Below are 14,078 nucleotides of genomic sequence, written 5' to 3'. Positions count from 1 at the left end.
CCGTTTTATCAATATATTTACTATATATACTTTTTGTTTTAAATACTTTAATGTTTTTAATTTTTAATTTACATTATATATATATATAATAAAATTCATTTAATTAAATTATTAAATAATAAAAATTTATTTAATTATTAACTTTTTTACTTACAGTGTTGTATTCTTTTCTATAGTCAAAATTGATTTAAATTAATTAATATTATATAATTTTGATTATTAATTTTTCTTTAGTCATAATTTTAATTGTTAATTTATTTTAATTTTCACTGCACACTAAAAATAATACATTTTTAAAATCAATCTAAAATTTCCAAAAATTAAAAAATTAACTATATATTTTTTTCCTTATTATCTCTATTTTAAACTATAACAACTCTAAAACAAAATGAAAATCATTTTAAAAATAACTTTTAGTAAATAATAAATTTTAATTTGTAAAATTACAATATTTATATTTTCATATCATATTTATGATATTTTATTTATAATATTTTAATTATTAAAGTAATATATATTAAAAATTTAATTTCATGTGTTTTATTTATAATATTTTAATTGACTAAAATAAAATAACTTATTAATTTTATTTTCTTGTAATTTTTTTAATTAACTTTAATTAAAAATAAAATATAATTGTACTAATAAATAATTAAATTTAATTAGATATTAAAAATAATATAAAATAATGATTTTATATTATATAAAAAATTAAAAGGATTATATAAATTTTACTTGTAACGCACGTTAAGATATATATATATATATATATATATATATATATTAAATTTTAATTTATTTATTAAATAAATATAAAATTAAATTCAAACTCGACATATTTAATAAATGTAAATTGCTTAATTTAACCCTTATAATTACGGAGAAAGTTTATGAGTCGGAACAAACCGAACTTTTATTAAATGAGCCTCAAACATGTCAGCCCATTTAGCCCAAGGTGATAGAGGCTATGGAGGGAGGTATCTGATGCACTAACACACACTGTACTAATTGCAGATGCCACTAGGGCCACATCCCAGTTCAAAAACACACATGGACTGTCCTGGTGAATTGGGGAAGCAAGCAGCAGCCATTCAGCCAGCAGAAACAGAGAGAGGAAAGGAAAAAAAAGCAGAAGTTCAAATGGAAGAGACATCATTTTTGAGAAACCGATTTTGGGTCTTGAGACATGGCAAAAGCATTCCCAACGAGAGAGGACTCATAGTTTCATCTCTGGTTCGCCTTTTTTCCCCCCTTTTTTTGTATAATTTTGTTATAAACAAACAAATTTATTCCTTTCGTGGGTTCTTTGAGTTTGCATGAACTTTACTGTTAGTTATTAACTTGTGGGTAGGATCCCAACAGGAAAATGGCGCCCTTTCAGAGTACCAACTAGCGTCTGAAGGTGTCAAACAGGCACAATTGGCTGGAGAGTTATTCCTTGAGGTATATCTATTCACATAGCATCATTTTTCAAGGTTTCATTTTTTCATTGTGTATATCTGTTTATCTGACCTGAATTAACTGCTAATATCTGTATATCTGATCTGAATTAATTGCAGTTTTTCTTTGTCCAATTCTGAATTCCCATCTTTGATACTATTTTCTTTTGGTGCTTTATGCAATAAAGAGTGTTTTTTGGAGGCAATATAGGGGCTAGTTTTTTGCAAGAACTTTGATAAAAGCCATTTCAATCATAATAATATGGTTTTATAATTCTATTTCAGGCTTATATCAAGGGAACTGACTATATTTACAACCTGAAAGGCAATTCTGATATTATTGTGAACAAACTTAATACCAGTCAAACTGATTTTTGAGGTTTCTGGAATTGAAGATGTTCAGGATGTAACTATTTGTGCAGAAACACTTGGATAAAAAGTTAAATTTTTTTGGAAACAAAATACCTGGAAGTGGTTAGTCATAAACTGCTAATATACTTTGCAGGCTACAGTAGCAGTTTAGTTCCTAATGTTTTATGCTTAACTCTTCCTAGACCCTTTAAATTTAATACGTATGATGCTAGTGAGCATGATGGTTGCAGCATTAGGGATAAAATTAGTCATCCATTTAGAAGCAGAGGTACTAAAATTGATGTTTTTATAATTATGATGATGATTGGTTAGCAAAAGTGTAAAAGCATTTTAAATTTCTGATGATATTTAATATAATTAAACAAAAAGAGAAGAAAAGGGAAAGAGTAGAGTGTATATTATTCCTAATTCAAGAGTGATTTTTGTAATTTTCCAGTAATTGGGTGACTCTGTACCTGAACCATGAATATGCAAGGTTGACCCAGAATGCATACTGAAAGTTGAAGCTTTTTGCTGTTTGGGAATAATAAGACCAGAAATGGACATTACTCATCTGGAGAGTTATATAAGAATATTCAAATTGACTATTGGGAAAAGGAAAAATGGAATATCACTTGCTTCCATTGCCAATAGTATCATACAATTCATGTTAACATCGTATATTAATTGCTTGGACACATGCTTGAGTTTTTTCCCCTCCAAACTCACTTTACAATTCATGGCATGGTAGAATTTATTCTACAATGATCTGTTTCTAATCTGGGCAGCAATTGAAGGAAAGAAACATACCACTAGAAAGTGTTCGCATTTGCTACTCTCCATTTGCAAGAACAAGTCACACTGCTAAAGTTGTTGCATCTGTTTTGAATCTTCCATTTGAAGGTCCTCAATGTAAGGTGAGTTATTTTAGCCCTTCTACATCCCTTTTCATTTAGTGGAGGTACATAACTGTTGTGCTTCAAGTTTGAGAATAGAGACCTTCATCTTAGGATAATTTGTTCATGAATAGAGATATCCATTGGCGGATGTATGATTTTAAATGAGGGGTCAGTTGACCCTTCATTTTTTTGAAAATACTTCTATTTGTATATTTGTTTTTATAAATTGAATTCTCTTAAATTTAAGCCTTGAACCCCCTTTTTGATGAAAAACATATTTTTATAATGAGAAATCAATTGACCTCTCTCAATTTTTAATAATTTTCAAGGTATTAGACCTTGTTGAATCCAATTATGAGAGTATAATTTATTATATTTTTTTATATGTTGACCTTAGAAAATTTTTTTCTAGATCTGCCACTGGAGATACCGATTATTTAACCTATTAAATTATCTCATAGAGTTATTACAATTGATAATGTTATTGATGGCTGGTTGATTTGGAGGTTTTTTTTTTTTTCATATGTTAACTTCTTTTGGTTTAGCTCTAATAGTTTACTTTGCAAAATCAGCCAACCGGATGCTTTGCCCATTAATTTGAATTGGTATTTCACAGTTGTTTTCTGTATTATTGATTTTTCTGAGCTTATGGGCTCATCATTTGTCTTGAATTTGATGTGCCATGTTGTACCAGTGAGATTGAATATTATGCTAGATGTCTGGTCTTTTTGTCTCATAAGGTATTAAATTGTTCAGTCCAAATGAATTTTGTAACTTGCTTTTTAAATCTCTTGAACTTTTATTTGCTTTGTGCTTCGTTTTTTGTTTGTGTTGATCATAAAGTAAATATTACTGGATAGGTGATGGAAGATCTCCGAGAACGGTATTTTGGTCCTTCATTCGAACTAATGTCGCATGATAAGGTATGTGATATAATGAGGGGGTTAAATTAGATTTTGGTGGGAATAATGTTGTAAAATGGGGGTTACATGTATTTAGCAATGTCATGGCTATATGGTACTTGAAAAATGATTATTGATATAGGAGATGCTTCTGCATGATGACCCTAATTTAAATAACTTATTGTCTTATTTTTCCCACTTCCCTTGGGTGGAGGTGCCTTAGCATTTGAGGCATAATTGTCATCTAACCTTCTTTAACAGTATCCTGAGATATGGGCACTTGACGAGAAAGATCCATTCATGCAACCGGAAGGTGGAGAAAGTGCTAATGATGTTGCTAACCGACTTGCAAGTGCCATGGCAAGTATGGAGTTGGAATTTCAAGGGTAACAATAACCATCTTTTCTTTGGCATTAGGGAACAAATGATCCAGTAATCATTTTTCTTTGACAAAGGTGCTAAATAAGAAAATTTTAAGCATTCTATGTTAATATGCCACTTTTCAGTTAGATGGATTTGGATTCTTTAGAATTCAATTGAGTTGTGTTTTCTATTTCACTTTAACACAACTTAGGTCCTGTTTGGCATTACTGTTGAGAAAATCATTTTTTTAAATATACTAGTTAGAGAGTGTTAAAAAATAATTAAAAATTAAATTTGATCAGTTTTAGTCATAAAAATACTAAAATAACAAAATAGCTTTTTTTAAACTGTTTTTCTCAACAGCATCTAAAATGGTGCTTTTATTTAGAAAAACAGTTTTAGGTTCTGAAACTCAATGCCAAACAGGGCTTTTGTAGTAAAGGTACAAGGGTTCTATTTTAATATTTGGATTGTTAAGCAGATGTGCGGTACTGATTGTGAGCCATGGTGATCCTTTGCAAATCTTGCAAACAATACTCAGTGCAGTCAAGCAACACAATGGATCCACTTGTGATGACTTATCATCGATGGTTCAAGCAGTCAAAATCCCTTCAATCTTGTCCCAGCACCGGAAGTTTGCCTTGCTTACTGGAGAGCTTCGGCAGATTATATAAATCAACACTCTGCCAAGAAGCTAAACCTTGTGACTTTGGCAAACTATTTTTAGTGTAGATCCTGGAATTAATTTTAGCACCTGCCAAGTTGGAAATTTGCTTGGGCAATTGGGTAATATTTGTTGTCTTATTAATAATCTATGCTATGGAAGAAGATACGGCTTATTGCATTGGGATATTATTTATCATGGTTATTATTTCCTGTTATAGATTTTTGTAGCATCTAAGCTGGAAAAGGAGCTTGGATAACATGAACAGCGCTAATCAGTAATAAGCAATCACAAATAGAGCAGTGATTAGTTTTGGTGATAGTGATGGTAACACCAATGTCAAAAATGTAGTTAGTGTGGCAGGGAAATCTCCTAATGAAAACACCAATGAAATAATCTTCCTTATTTTTTAATTGAAAGGCCAATATTGAATTTCAAGCACCAAAGGATCAGCATGAAAACTTGTCATGAAGTAAAATTTCGCTGTGTGCAAAGTAATTAGTCATGTTTATCAAGATGGATGAATTCATTAACAGAATAGACACCTTAATCTGAAATGTCTACAATTCAATGAATATAAATTTTCCATCAAGCAACAATATAGTTCGGTAGCAAATACAGTATACAGCATACAACAATTTGCGTATGGACATTGGGCAGTGCAAGAAAGGTTATCTTAGTCATGAAGCTGGTTTTCACAGCCAAGCAAGTCTTATGGAAACTACTACATCTTTTTAAAAACCCAATCTACCCAGGGCACATCATACCTCAGCACTTGATGTGAAACTCTTCACAAGAAGAAAAATCATAACTAAAACCATAAATCTCCTTGTGAAGAAGTAAAATATTCCTGCACATGGATACCAACAGCCAGCCAATGAGATGAAAATGGTTTCTTAGGCTACTTAGATGGATACATGCACCATTTGGATTTGATCCTCTTCTCCATTCAAAATGCTAATCTTTTATAACCCATCTACGGCCCCTGATCTGATAGCCACCATAGCTTTGATCGCCACTGCTTTCTCCCCCACTCTCTCCACTGGTATATCCTGATTTGCTGCGATGTTTCTTTCCCCTTGCTACCCCACTGTCGCTGTAACTGCCATGTAAGAGAGGATCATCTATCCCACGAATCACCTTCCGTGTGGGCGAAGATATGCAACTGTCATCCTTTGTTCTCCTCCTATCCTTGTCATGTCTCTTTAAATTTTGAGAAATCTTATGCAATTTCTCATTGAACTTTGTAATACCCTTTTCCACAGGCTCCACTGCTTGGTTAACAGTAAACTTCACATCATTCACAATCTGCGCAGAAGATAAACAGCAGATTCAACACCTAATGAAACAGACAAATAACTTCTTTTAATGAAAAAGGAAAAGGGAACTGCTCAAAATATTTCTCAAGGTATTGTAACGTGTATGTATAGACTGATTAGTTTTCAGTTTAATTGTTGACTAAACCAGTAATAGAGCTTCTCAACCACCAATTCCTCTAGTTTGAATAGTCATTGATATTATTCAGGTTCCCTAAATTCTTGACAAATCTCAGTCTTCATTATACATCAAAGGCAAATTCCACATCGACAAGGGCACAAAGCCACCACCACTGTACTGCTACTATTGGCAACAGAAATATTTTAAAAAATATAAGGATACACACACACACACACTTATATACATCCCAAATAATATAAAAAATGGCAAGAAGACCCACTTATGACTAGTTTTTACACAAGATGTCCTCATCTATTTACTAGAGTCAATCAATCAATACATTTCAAATAACAAAGGGCTAATGATCAAATATATCCCAAATTTTGCATGGTTTTCAATTGTATCTCATACTTTAAATTTTATCAATTTGGTTAAAAAGTTACTTATTTTATTCAATTGTTTCCAATGAATTTAGGTGTTTACAAATGGTAATATTTAGTTGAGCCCTAAGCCTTTTAAGGAGAAATTTTGCAAATGGCACTGTTTGATGCCCCTACTTCTTCAAAACTACAAGTCATGACTATGGTTGCGTCCATCTCAACAAAACATAAGGATGCACACATGCACCAGACCCATTGGATACAAATGAAATAAAATCAGTAATTTATGAACTAAACTAATAAAACTAAAAGCACATGATACAATTAAAGAAGCCCACAAAGTTCGGGGACGATCATTAGCCCAATAATAAAATTAGTTCATTTGTAGCATACTAGCATCTTTTCTTTTCATAGAAAAAAAAAATCCCTCATTTACAACTTAACTCAACTCAACTAAACCTTTATCCAAAAAATTTGGGGTATACCATCTCTAAAATAAAAATGATTGTCCACCAAAAAACTCATTTAAATATTTGACAACTTAGGCAGGCTTGGTTTCACCAAAATAAGCTCAAGAAGTCAGATTGGCTGAGACACAACTGCAACTATCATGTTTTGTTCGCCAAAAATCCCTTTGACCGCTCTACTTTCTAATTTCTAATTAGCTTACTAGAAGGAGAAGGTAGGAGTAACTTCATCTTCCAAAGTGGAAATGAAATAAAATTATCTAAAATAATATTCAATTATTTTCCTAATATAATTTATGTCGGAATTTCAGAAAGCAAAGGTGTTATTGTATTTTTCATAGCTACCTTCCAAAAAGTTGGTGAATGAACGAAGATGATATTAATGCACTTCACAAGGAAAAGAATGCATTAATGAAATACCAAAAGTGCAATATCTTAGTAAATAATACGTGAACAAATGTTTCCTAGAAAGTGGGCATATGTGAACCCCAAAAGGTTCTCAGATAATCTATTTCACATGTAGCAATTACTAATCATAGAACTACATGAGCTGTAAAACTATCAGGTTTTTAAGTGGAAGAAAACTAAACATTTTCCTTAACTAAGACTTACAAATTCCCTATAGCAAATATAATCTAAGTTCCTGTATTAGTCAAGTGGAAGAAAACTTACATATCCACCACCACCAACAACAACATCCCGAACACTTTCTTTGATGTTCATTCCACTCTTGACATCAAAGTCAGGCGGAGGAAGGCGTAACTTCGTGGGTCTTTCACTATCTCTAACCTCATCTGGATCTAGAGGGCAATCAACAGATGCATAATCTCCAAGAACTGAAACAGTTCCAGGAAAGCAGTCACCCATCAGCTCATAAGGCTTGGCAGGGAACACATACAGGTGAACAATAGAAGCAATGCCCATCTGTGCTGGATGAATAAATAGACCTGTTATACTTTAATGGATTGAACGAGAGTCATAGAGTTACAGAAAAGAGAGTTATAGAGTTGCAGACATTATTGCAGAAATCCATATGATATTCATCTATAACGCTCCAGAGACTAGTTTAAAGAATACACGAGTGAAACCTAACTAGGTAATTTCAACCATTAGTATCTATATTCATCATGCAGCAGAAAAGACAGGAAGCCAAAAGATGAAGTTCATTTCACAACTCCTGATTTTAGCTTAGTTATCATAAGTAACTTTATCTAAGCCTTTACTGATAATGACATCCATCAGATCACACTGAAAGACAGAAATTCATATGGCAATGTTCACCAGCAACTCCTCATTGAAAAGGATAAGAACTGTTAGTAACTATGACTAGGCCCAAAAATGTAACCCTTTCCTTCAATTCCTAAAAAATAATTACTTAAATTTTTGCATCAACCAAATTAGGTGAATTTGATACAAATTTGACTCCAATAATACATTTTCATGCCAGTACCCATGGCAGCAGGTTTTTCCTTTAAGCATACCAAAACAGAAGGCAATAGGATTGAGAATTTGAGATCCATATAACAACAAAAAGAGCCAGGTTGCTCCATATCATGTTCTCTAACATGAATTTAAACCATTACAAATAAATCAACAACTATCAGTATATACCCGAGAAAAGAGATGCAAAGCCATATGTTCAACATTTTAGTCTATTCAGTCATCAAATAATGACATCCTACATCCAACCTTATCCACTCAGAAATTATTTTCTTTTTCCTAAATAAAATTAAAATTTAAAGAATATCCAAACGCTATCAACCCCCCTTTACCAGTTAGGTTAAAGCCCAAGGACACTGGAACCACCCTTTGACCATCACCTTCTACAATATAAGAATGCAGGACTATTTATATGCTTCACTAATCAAACCGCATTCTTTGTTTCAGCTAGTTGCACCAATCCTACATTTTAGAAGACCACATTGCAGTTGAAATGAAGCTGGATTTATTTTCCAAGAGAAAAATTAGAAAACATCAACACACTGTCAAATTCTATACCCATCATTTCAAAACCCCATCTATCCAAATGAAAACTCAGCAAAGCTGTATAATTTAATCCCCACAGAATCAATTAGTTGTCTTTACAGTTGCCAAACTGATTAACTCTCCCTCCTATTCTTGTGCAGAATATAATAGCAGGCTCCTCTCACACAATCAACATCGTCTTCTTTCAAAACTGGGGCCATGCTGCACCAACCCTACATAGAACAGTACATGCTGCTTCCTTATATTTGTGCTGACCCCCATAAGCTTGTTCTAACAGTTGACATTCCATGATTTCATCCATGCAGAACTTGTCAAGTCTCGGATATTTCCAGAGAAGGAGCAGAATTTTTTTCTTCTTGCTTTATAAAAAAAAAAAAAAAAAAAAAATCTCTAACAGAGTTCAGCCTCTTATTTAGAACCTCCAAAAACCTGCAATCATCTCGTGGTGAACACTGACTCAATCATGACAGAATACAGACTTATATCAAATAAGAGTGGAACATACTGAGTAATTACACATGAACCACAGCAAGAGGTAGTCTATCATAAACAGGCAAAAATAATAATCTCACAAGGCCAGGAACAACTGTTGCAGCACAAATAAATAAGAGACCAATAGCTTAGTTGCATAATCCATGTTGATTATTTCCAACACAGTTGATACAAAGGACTTTCCAGCAATTCACTCTTATTTCTTCCCTTTTTTTTTCTTTTTTTCTTTTTTTAATAGAATTTGCCAATTATTTCAAACAGGATAATTCAATTTCTTTTGAAATGAAACAATGGCAATTGTAAATAATGCACTAAAAAGAAATCTTAAAAAGCAGTTACATTAATGAAAATTAAAAGAATAAGAATGTGTTTTTCTAATTAAATTCTTGCAGGAGGAGATCATTGGCCATGAAAGGACCATACCTCTATACAAATGATGAAGTCCTGAACACTCGACTTAAATTGCAAGCCTTGAGCTATTGGACTTTTGAATAAACCAAGGGAGTAGAGAAGAGCAATTGCCACTCCTTGCCACCAAGTCAAAAACACAATAGATTTAAATGTCAGGAACTTGTATAATGGCTTTATGTGTGCCAGTTCATCCTTTGTGGCAGTGTAAAATTGAACTAAACAGTACAAAGCCCATGACTGGCTGAAGTTTAGAACCACAGCCATGTAAGGATACCTAAAAAATCAGGAAGGCTAAGTCAATTAGAAATTTCATACAGGGAATTCAAGGTAATTAGAGCTTTCATATTCATAGCAGGTACTCCTTCAGAAGAGTTTACTCACTGATGAATATTTGGCAGTTTAGAAGTGTGAAGAATACTAAACATTTGAAAACAAATTCTTGCAATAACAACTGAAATAACATTGCACAATTTATAATAACGCTAGAAACAATAGAATTATCTTTGTAGAAACAAGATATCAATGAAATTCTATGAAATGGTTCACAGGATCAGGCGATCAGCCAACTAACCTTGATTGTGAGATGTCATTGAGAAATAAAAATAGAACTATTGTAAATGATGAATCCATTGTGAAAGTGTTAATTATCATTTTCCCATTCTAATAGCACAGTGCTTGGAAGCATGCCGCAAGTTTCACATCTATAATTATTCTTCTAGAATGATTAAAATTTATTCATCTAGAATGATTAAAATTTCTCTTTGTTTGTAGTTCCATGTAAAAGATAAAATCATATCCTCTCAATAAATCAGCTAAACTAAGCGCTATCCCAAACTAGTTGAAGTTAGCTAAGGGATGCATGACCCTCTACTCTTGGCATATAAGCACATGAGGAATCTTATTTTTGTCATTCAAAGAAAAACAAAAGAGGGAAAAGAAAAGGATGATATCATGAAAAAAATGGCTAAAAGCAATAGATATACATATGGGAGAGAGAGAGAGAGAGAGAGAAAGCAGAGGATTTATGCATATCTATGTATCATGAGAAATCCACAAGATACAATCTCCCACATGCCCTTATGCAAAAGAAAAAGTTCAAAGAAACCTAACCCACAGCAAAAGAAAGCTAATATTATGCAATAAAAAATGAGAGAATAATTAAGATCAGCTTACCCACATCCCACTTTAAATTCCCCTTCACAATATATACCAAAGGCTTCAAGAACTACTGCTAATATTGCACTCAAAGACTTGATTAGCATCTGACATAAAAAGTAACTTATCATTTTTTCAAGCTAAGAAGGAAGCAACAACTGAAAATGAAGGTCATAAGCAAAACATCAAATTTCTTGAGAAGTGAACATACATATTGAACAATTCCAAACTTGACAACTTGATAAAACCACTGACCCAGCTTCCAAGGTTTCAAGATATAATTCATTGGAAAAGGATGCTTTACAATTCCATTCTCATGACAATGTTCCAAAAGGGGAGTCTTAGAACTTACACGTCCTTGTCTTTCCATAAATTCTATAGTTCTTTCTTCCCCACCTTTGAAAGAGAATAGAAAAATGAAAAGCCAGCAATAACAATATCAACAGCAGAAGAGAACATCAAATAAAATCTTGGAAAAAAAGAACATTCTGTATTTATGATCATAAATCTGAAGAACTAATCCAAACAACAATCCAAACTTACCTTGGCTTGGCAGTTATAGAATCAAATACAGTCTTTCATTCATACACATAAATGAAGTTGCACTTTTCCAACCAAACCCCCTCCCACTTTTTAAAACAAATAAATCTACATATAAAATGACAGAAATTTTATTAAGAGATACTAATCCAAACACAAGTTGCACTTATTTATTGTTGCACAATGGTAGACTGACAAAACTAAAAAACTAGCAAATTTCTCCCAGCTTTAGGCTAAGATTAGATCATATGTGACCATTGCCCTTATACATTAGCTGCAGCATAAAAAAAGTATTAAGGCATGCTTTAATATCTGCACATTTCAAAGGAAACCACAGTATCACAATCTTGCATGTAGCACAATATAATCAAATTATTTGGCTCAGGTTTATAAAAAAATACCATTTAATTATTTTATCATTAAACCTGCTTTTTAATTCTGTAGTCTTTAAACTCACACACAAATACCATGATGGCCATCTTAAGTTTTTAGAACCCAACAATATGGACTACCCCATTTTTGGTGCAACTATAGCTGGAAACTGCAACTATCTGTTACAATAACCTACAGATTTTGACTTACACAACAGTTCTTTTGAAAATAAATGTAGAAATATTGATTCTGGAAAAATAAAAATATCAATCTATCAGGATTTTAGATATTCAACACTTACCAAAAGTATATAAACAATTAATTCCAGACAGAGTTTAGAAATATAAGCACACATAATAAGAAATACAAGGAATTGCATATCAGAAACCTTCATAGCAACAACTCCCATAAAGGACATACCCAAGCAAGCAACAAGGTATCTTCCAAAGCAATACATGGCAAATGATTCATAGCAGTCCCGTAGTATCTCAATATCAACACTAATTGATGGATTCACCAGCGACGCAAACTGTTTAAAACACCAAGGTTATAAAAATAAATAAATAAGTAATCAGCTGCAAAATACATCTTGTTTTTGTGACAATCGCAAAGAACATTCCACATTCCTCCGATCATCATCCTGGAAACTTATTCCCCTCACCACCAACCAATTTTAATAAAACAGTTAAGGCAGAGATTTTGTTTTCGAGCAATTCTTAAATAATAATAAAACAAGATACATGTCTATAAGTATTCAAGATTTTAACTTCAGTAAAATAATTCAAATAAGACAACTCACCGATTCTACGGCATAACAAGGAACCATTAGGATAACTCCAATTAAAAACTTTTGCTCCTGGGAGAAAAGAACTAAAGAATCAACTAACATATAAGCAGGGAAAAAAAAAAAAAAAGAGAACACATCTTAATAATTTAAGAAAATTAGGCACTAGAAGAGGAGGGGAAAAACCTCAGGGTTCTTGTATGCAGAAAGGTGCTCGAACAAAAGGTAAAATGACAAGGCAAGTGTTATAACCACAAAAACGACGGCCAGCAACGTTGCCCATAATGGAGTTGAGTAGGCTAAGAGAGAACTGATAATATCCTGATACTTCATGGGCTGTGCTAACTTATGTCTAGCTGATAGCTAACCCGCATAATGAGCGTTGCCAATTCCAACACAACAACATTTGCTATTGACTTCAAAACACTCAAAAACCAGAAGGGTATTCACCTGTCAGTAGAAAACAGAATTAATAACAATCTACAAACTATAAGAGAATAGAAACTTTTCTCTTTAATAATTATTTTGATCATTTTAACTAAACTCAGAACTTAATCGAGTCAAAATTGTTTAAAAACTTTAACTAATCTTTATTTTCTTCAGGAAATTGCAGAACAATGCAGAAGCGAAAATAAAAATCGAGGATTTTAGTTTCGCACAGTTTCTTGACAACCAAACAAAGCACTTGAAAATCCGAGTGGAAAATTGATCATCGCAATTCAAAATATAGTTCCAGCAAAACGTCAAAGAAAATCGATGTACATCACCTGCGGTTAGAGGTCGGTGATCAAGGATACGGAGAGCTCGTGAGGGAGAGCTTGGAATTGGGACCCAATTGAACTCCAAGAATCCGTGCGAGAATGGGCTGCAGACACCAGGAAATAGCGACAGCGGGCTTTTCTTTGTTTACGTTAAGGGTTGGTTTAGCAATGCTCAATGATCCGCCGTCTACAAACATGGCCTTAAATATATTAATTAAATAATTATTAAAAATTAATTTTAAATTAAATTTATTATATTTTGATTATAAATCTGTGTAAGGACTGCGATGGAAGAGTAAAAAATATTTCTTCAAGACAAGTCTCAGTTGCATTAAAAAAATTATATTTATAATAGGACTCGCAATGTTTTATAATAATGTCTATTATAAATTATATACCTACACTTTGATGTAGGTAATAGGTATTTTTTTTCTCATAAGTTAAAAAAGTATTTTTTTTAAGATAATATTTAAAATGTATAATATATTTTCTTTATTTTAAAAACTTTAATTAAAATATAAAAAATTTAATTTTAAAGATAATTTTAATAATCTTAATTAACATATTTAATAAGTTTTCTTGAGAGTAAATCAAACGGTTCAATATATAATAACTTTTCGAAGATATTATTATGTGTATTTAATACACATATAATCTCCCTTATAATTATATGAG

At 32.2% G+C, this 14,078-nt stretch overlaps 2 protein-coding genes across 5 annotated transcripts; one reads left to right on the top strand and one right to left on the bottom strand.

The window, feature by feature from the left end:
* Positions 1-942: 942 nt before the first annotated feature.
* On the top strand, positions 943-4,835 carry LOC110637901 (metal-independent phosphoserine phosphatase). The gene is made up of 6 exons (XM_021788285.2): positions 943-1,233; positions 1,363-1,443; positions 2,579-2,707; positions 3,550-3,612; positions 3,853-3,977; positions 4,436-4,835. Exons 1-6 carry the CDS (start codon positions 1,015-1,017, stop codon positions 4,626-4,628), a joined length of 810 nt encoding a protein of 269 aa, XP_021643977.2. The 5' UTR covers positions 943-1,014; the 3' UTR covers positions 4,629-4,835.
* A 281-nt stretch (positions 4,836-5,116) lies between these two features.
* LOC131168795 (protein LAZ1-like) lies at positions 5,117-13,567 on the bottom strand. Of its 4 annotated transcripts, none has more exons than XM_058145915.1 (9): positions 13,410-13,567; positions 12,829-13,092; positions 12,658-12,714; positions 12,279-12,387; positions 11,158-11,342; positions 10,965-11,053; positions 9,804-10,065; positions 7,575-7,826; positions 5,117-5,926 (listed from the first exon to the last, which is right to left on the bottom strand). In XM_058145915.1, exons 2-9 carry the CDS (start codon positions 12,973-12,975, stop codon positions 5,576-5,578), a joined length of 1,452 nt encoding a protein of 483 aa, XP_058001898.1. In that variant the 5' UTR covers positions 12,976-13,092; positions 13,410-13,567; the 3' UTR covers positions 5,117-5,575. The 4 variants fall into 4 exon arrangements, with proteins under 4 accessions (XP_058001898.1, XP_021643975.2, XP_058001904.1 ...); XM_021788283.2 differs by having other exon boundaries at positions 11,299-11,342; XM_058145921.1 differs by lacking the exon at positions 7,575-7,826.
* Positions 13,568-14,078: the final 511 nt, after the last annotated feature.

This window comes from Hevea brasiliensis, chromosome 1 (assembly GCF_030052815.1).
Source record: "Hevea brasiliensis isolate MT/VB/25A 57/8 chromosome 1, ASM3005281v1, whole genome shotgun sequence".
Taxonomy (NCBI): domain Eukaryota; kingdom Viridiplantae; phylum Streptophyta; class Magnoliopsida; order Malpighiales; family Euphorbiaceae; genus Hevea; species Hevea brasiliensis.
The sequence above is the reverse complement of the archived record's forward strand: the minus strand, read 5'-3'. Positions and strand labels throughout refer to the sequence as shown.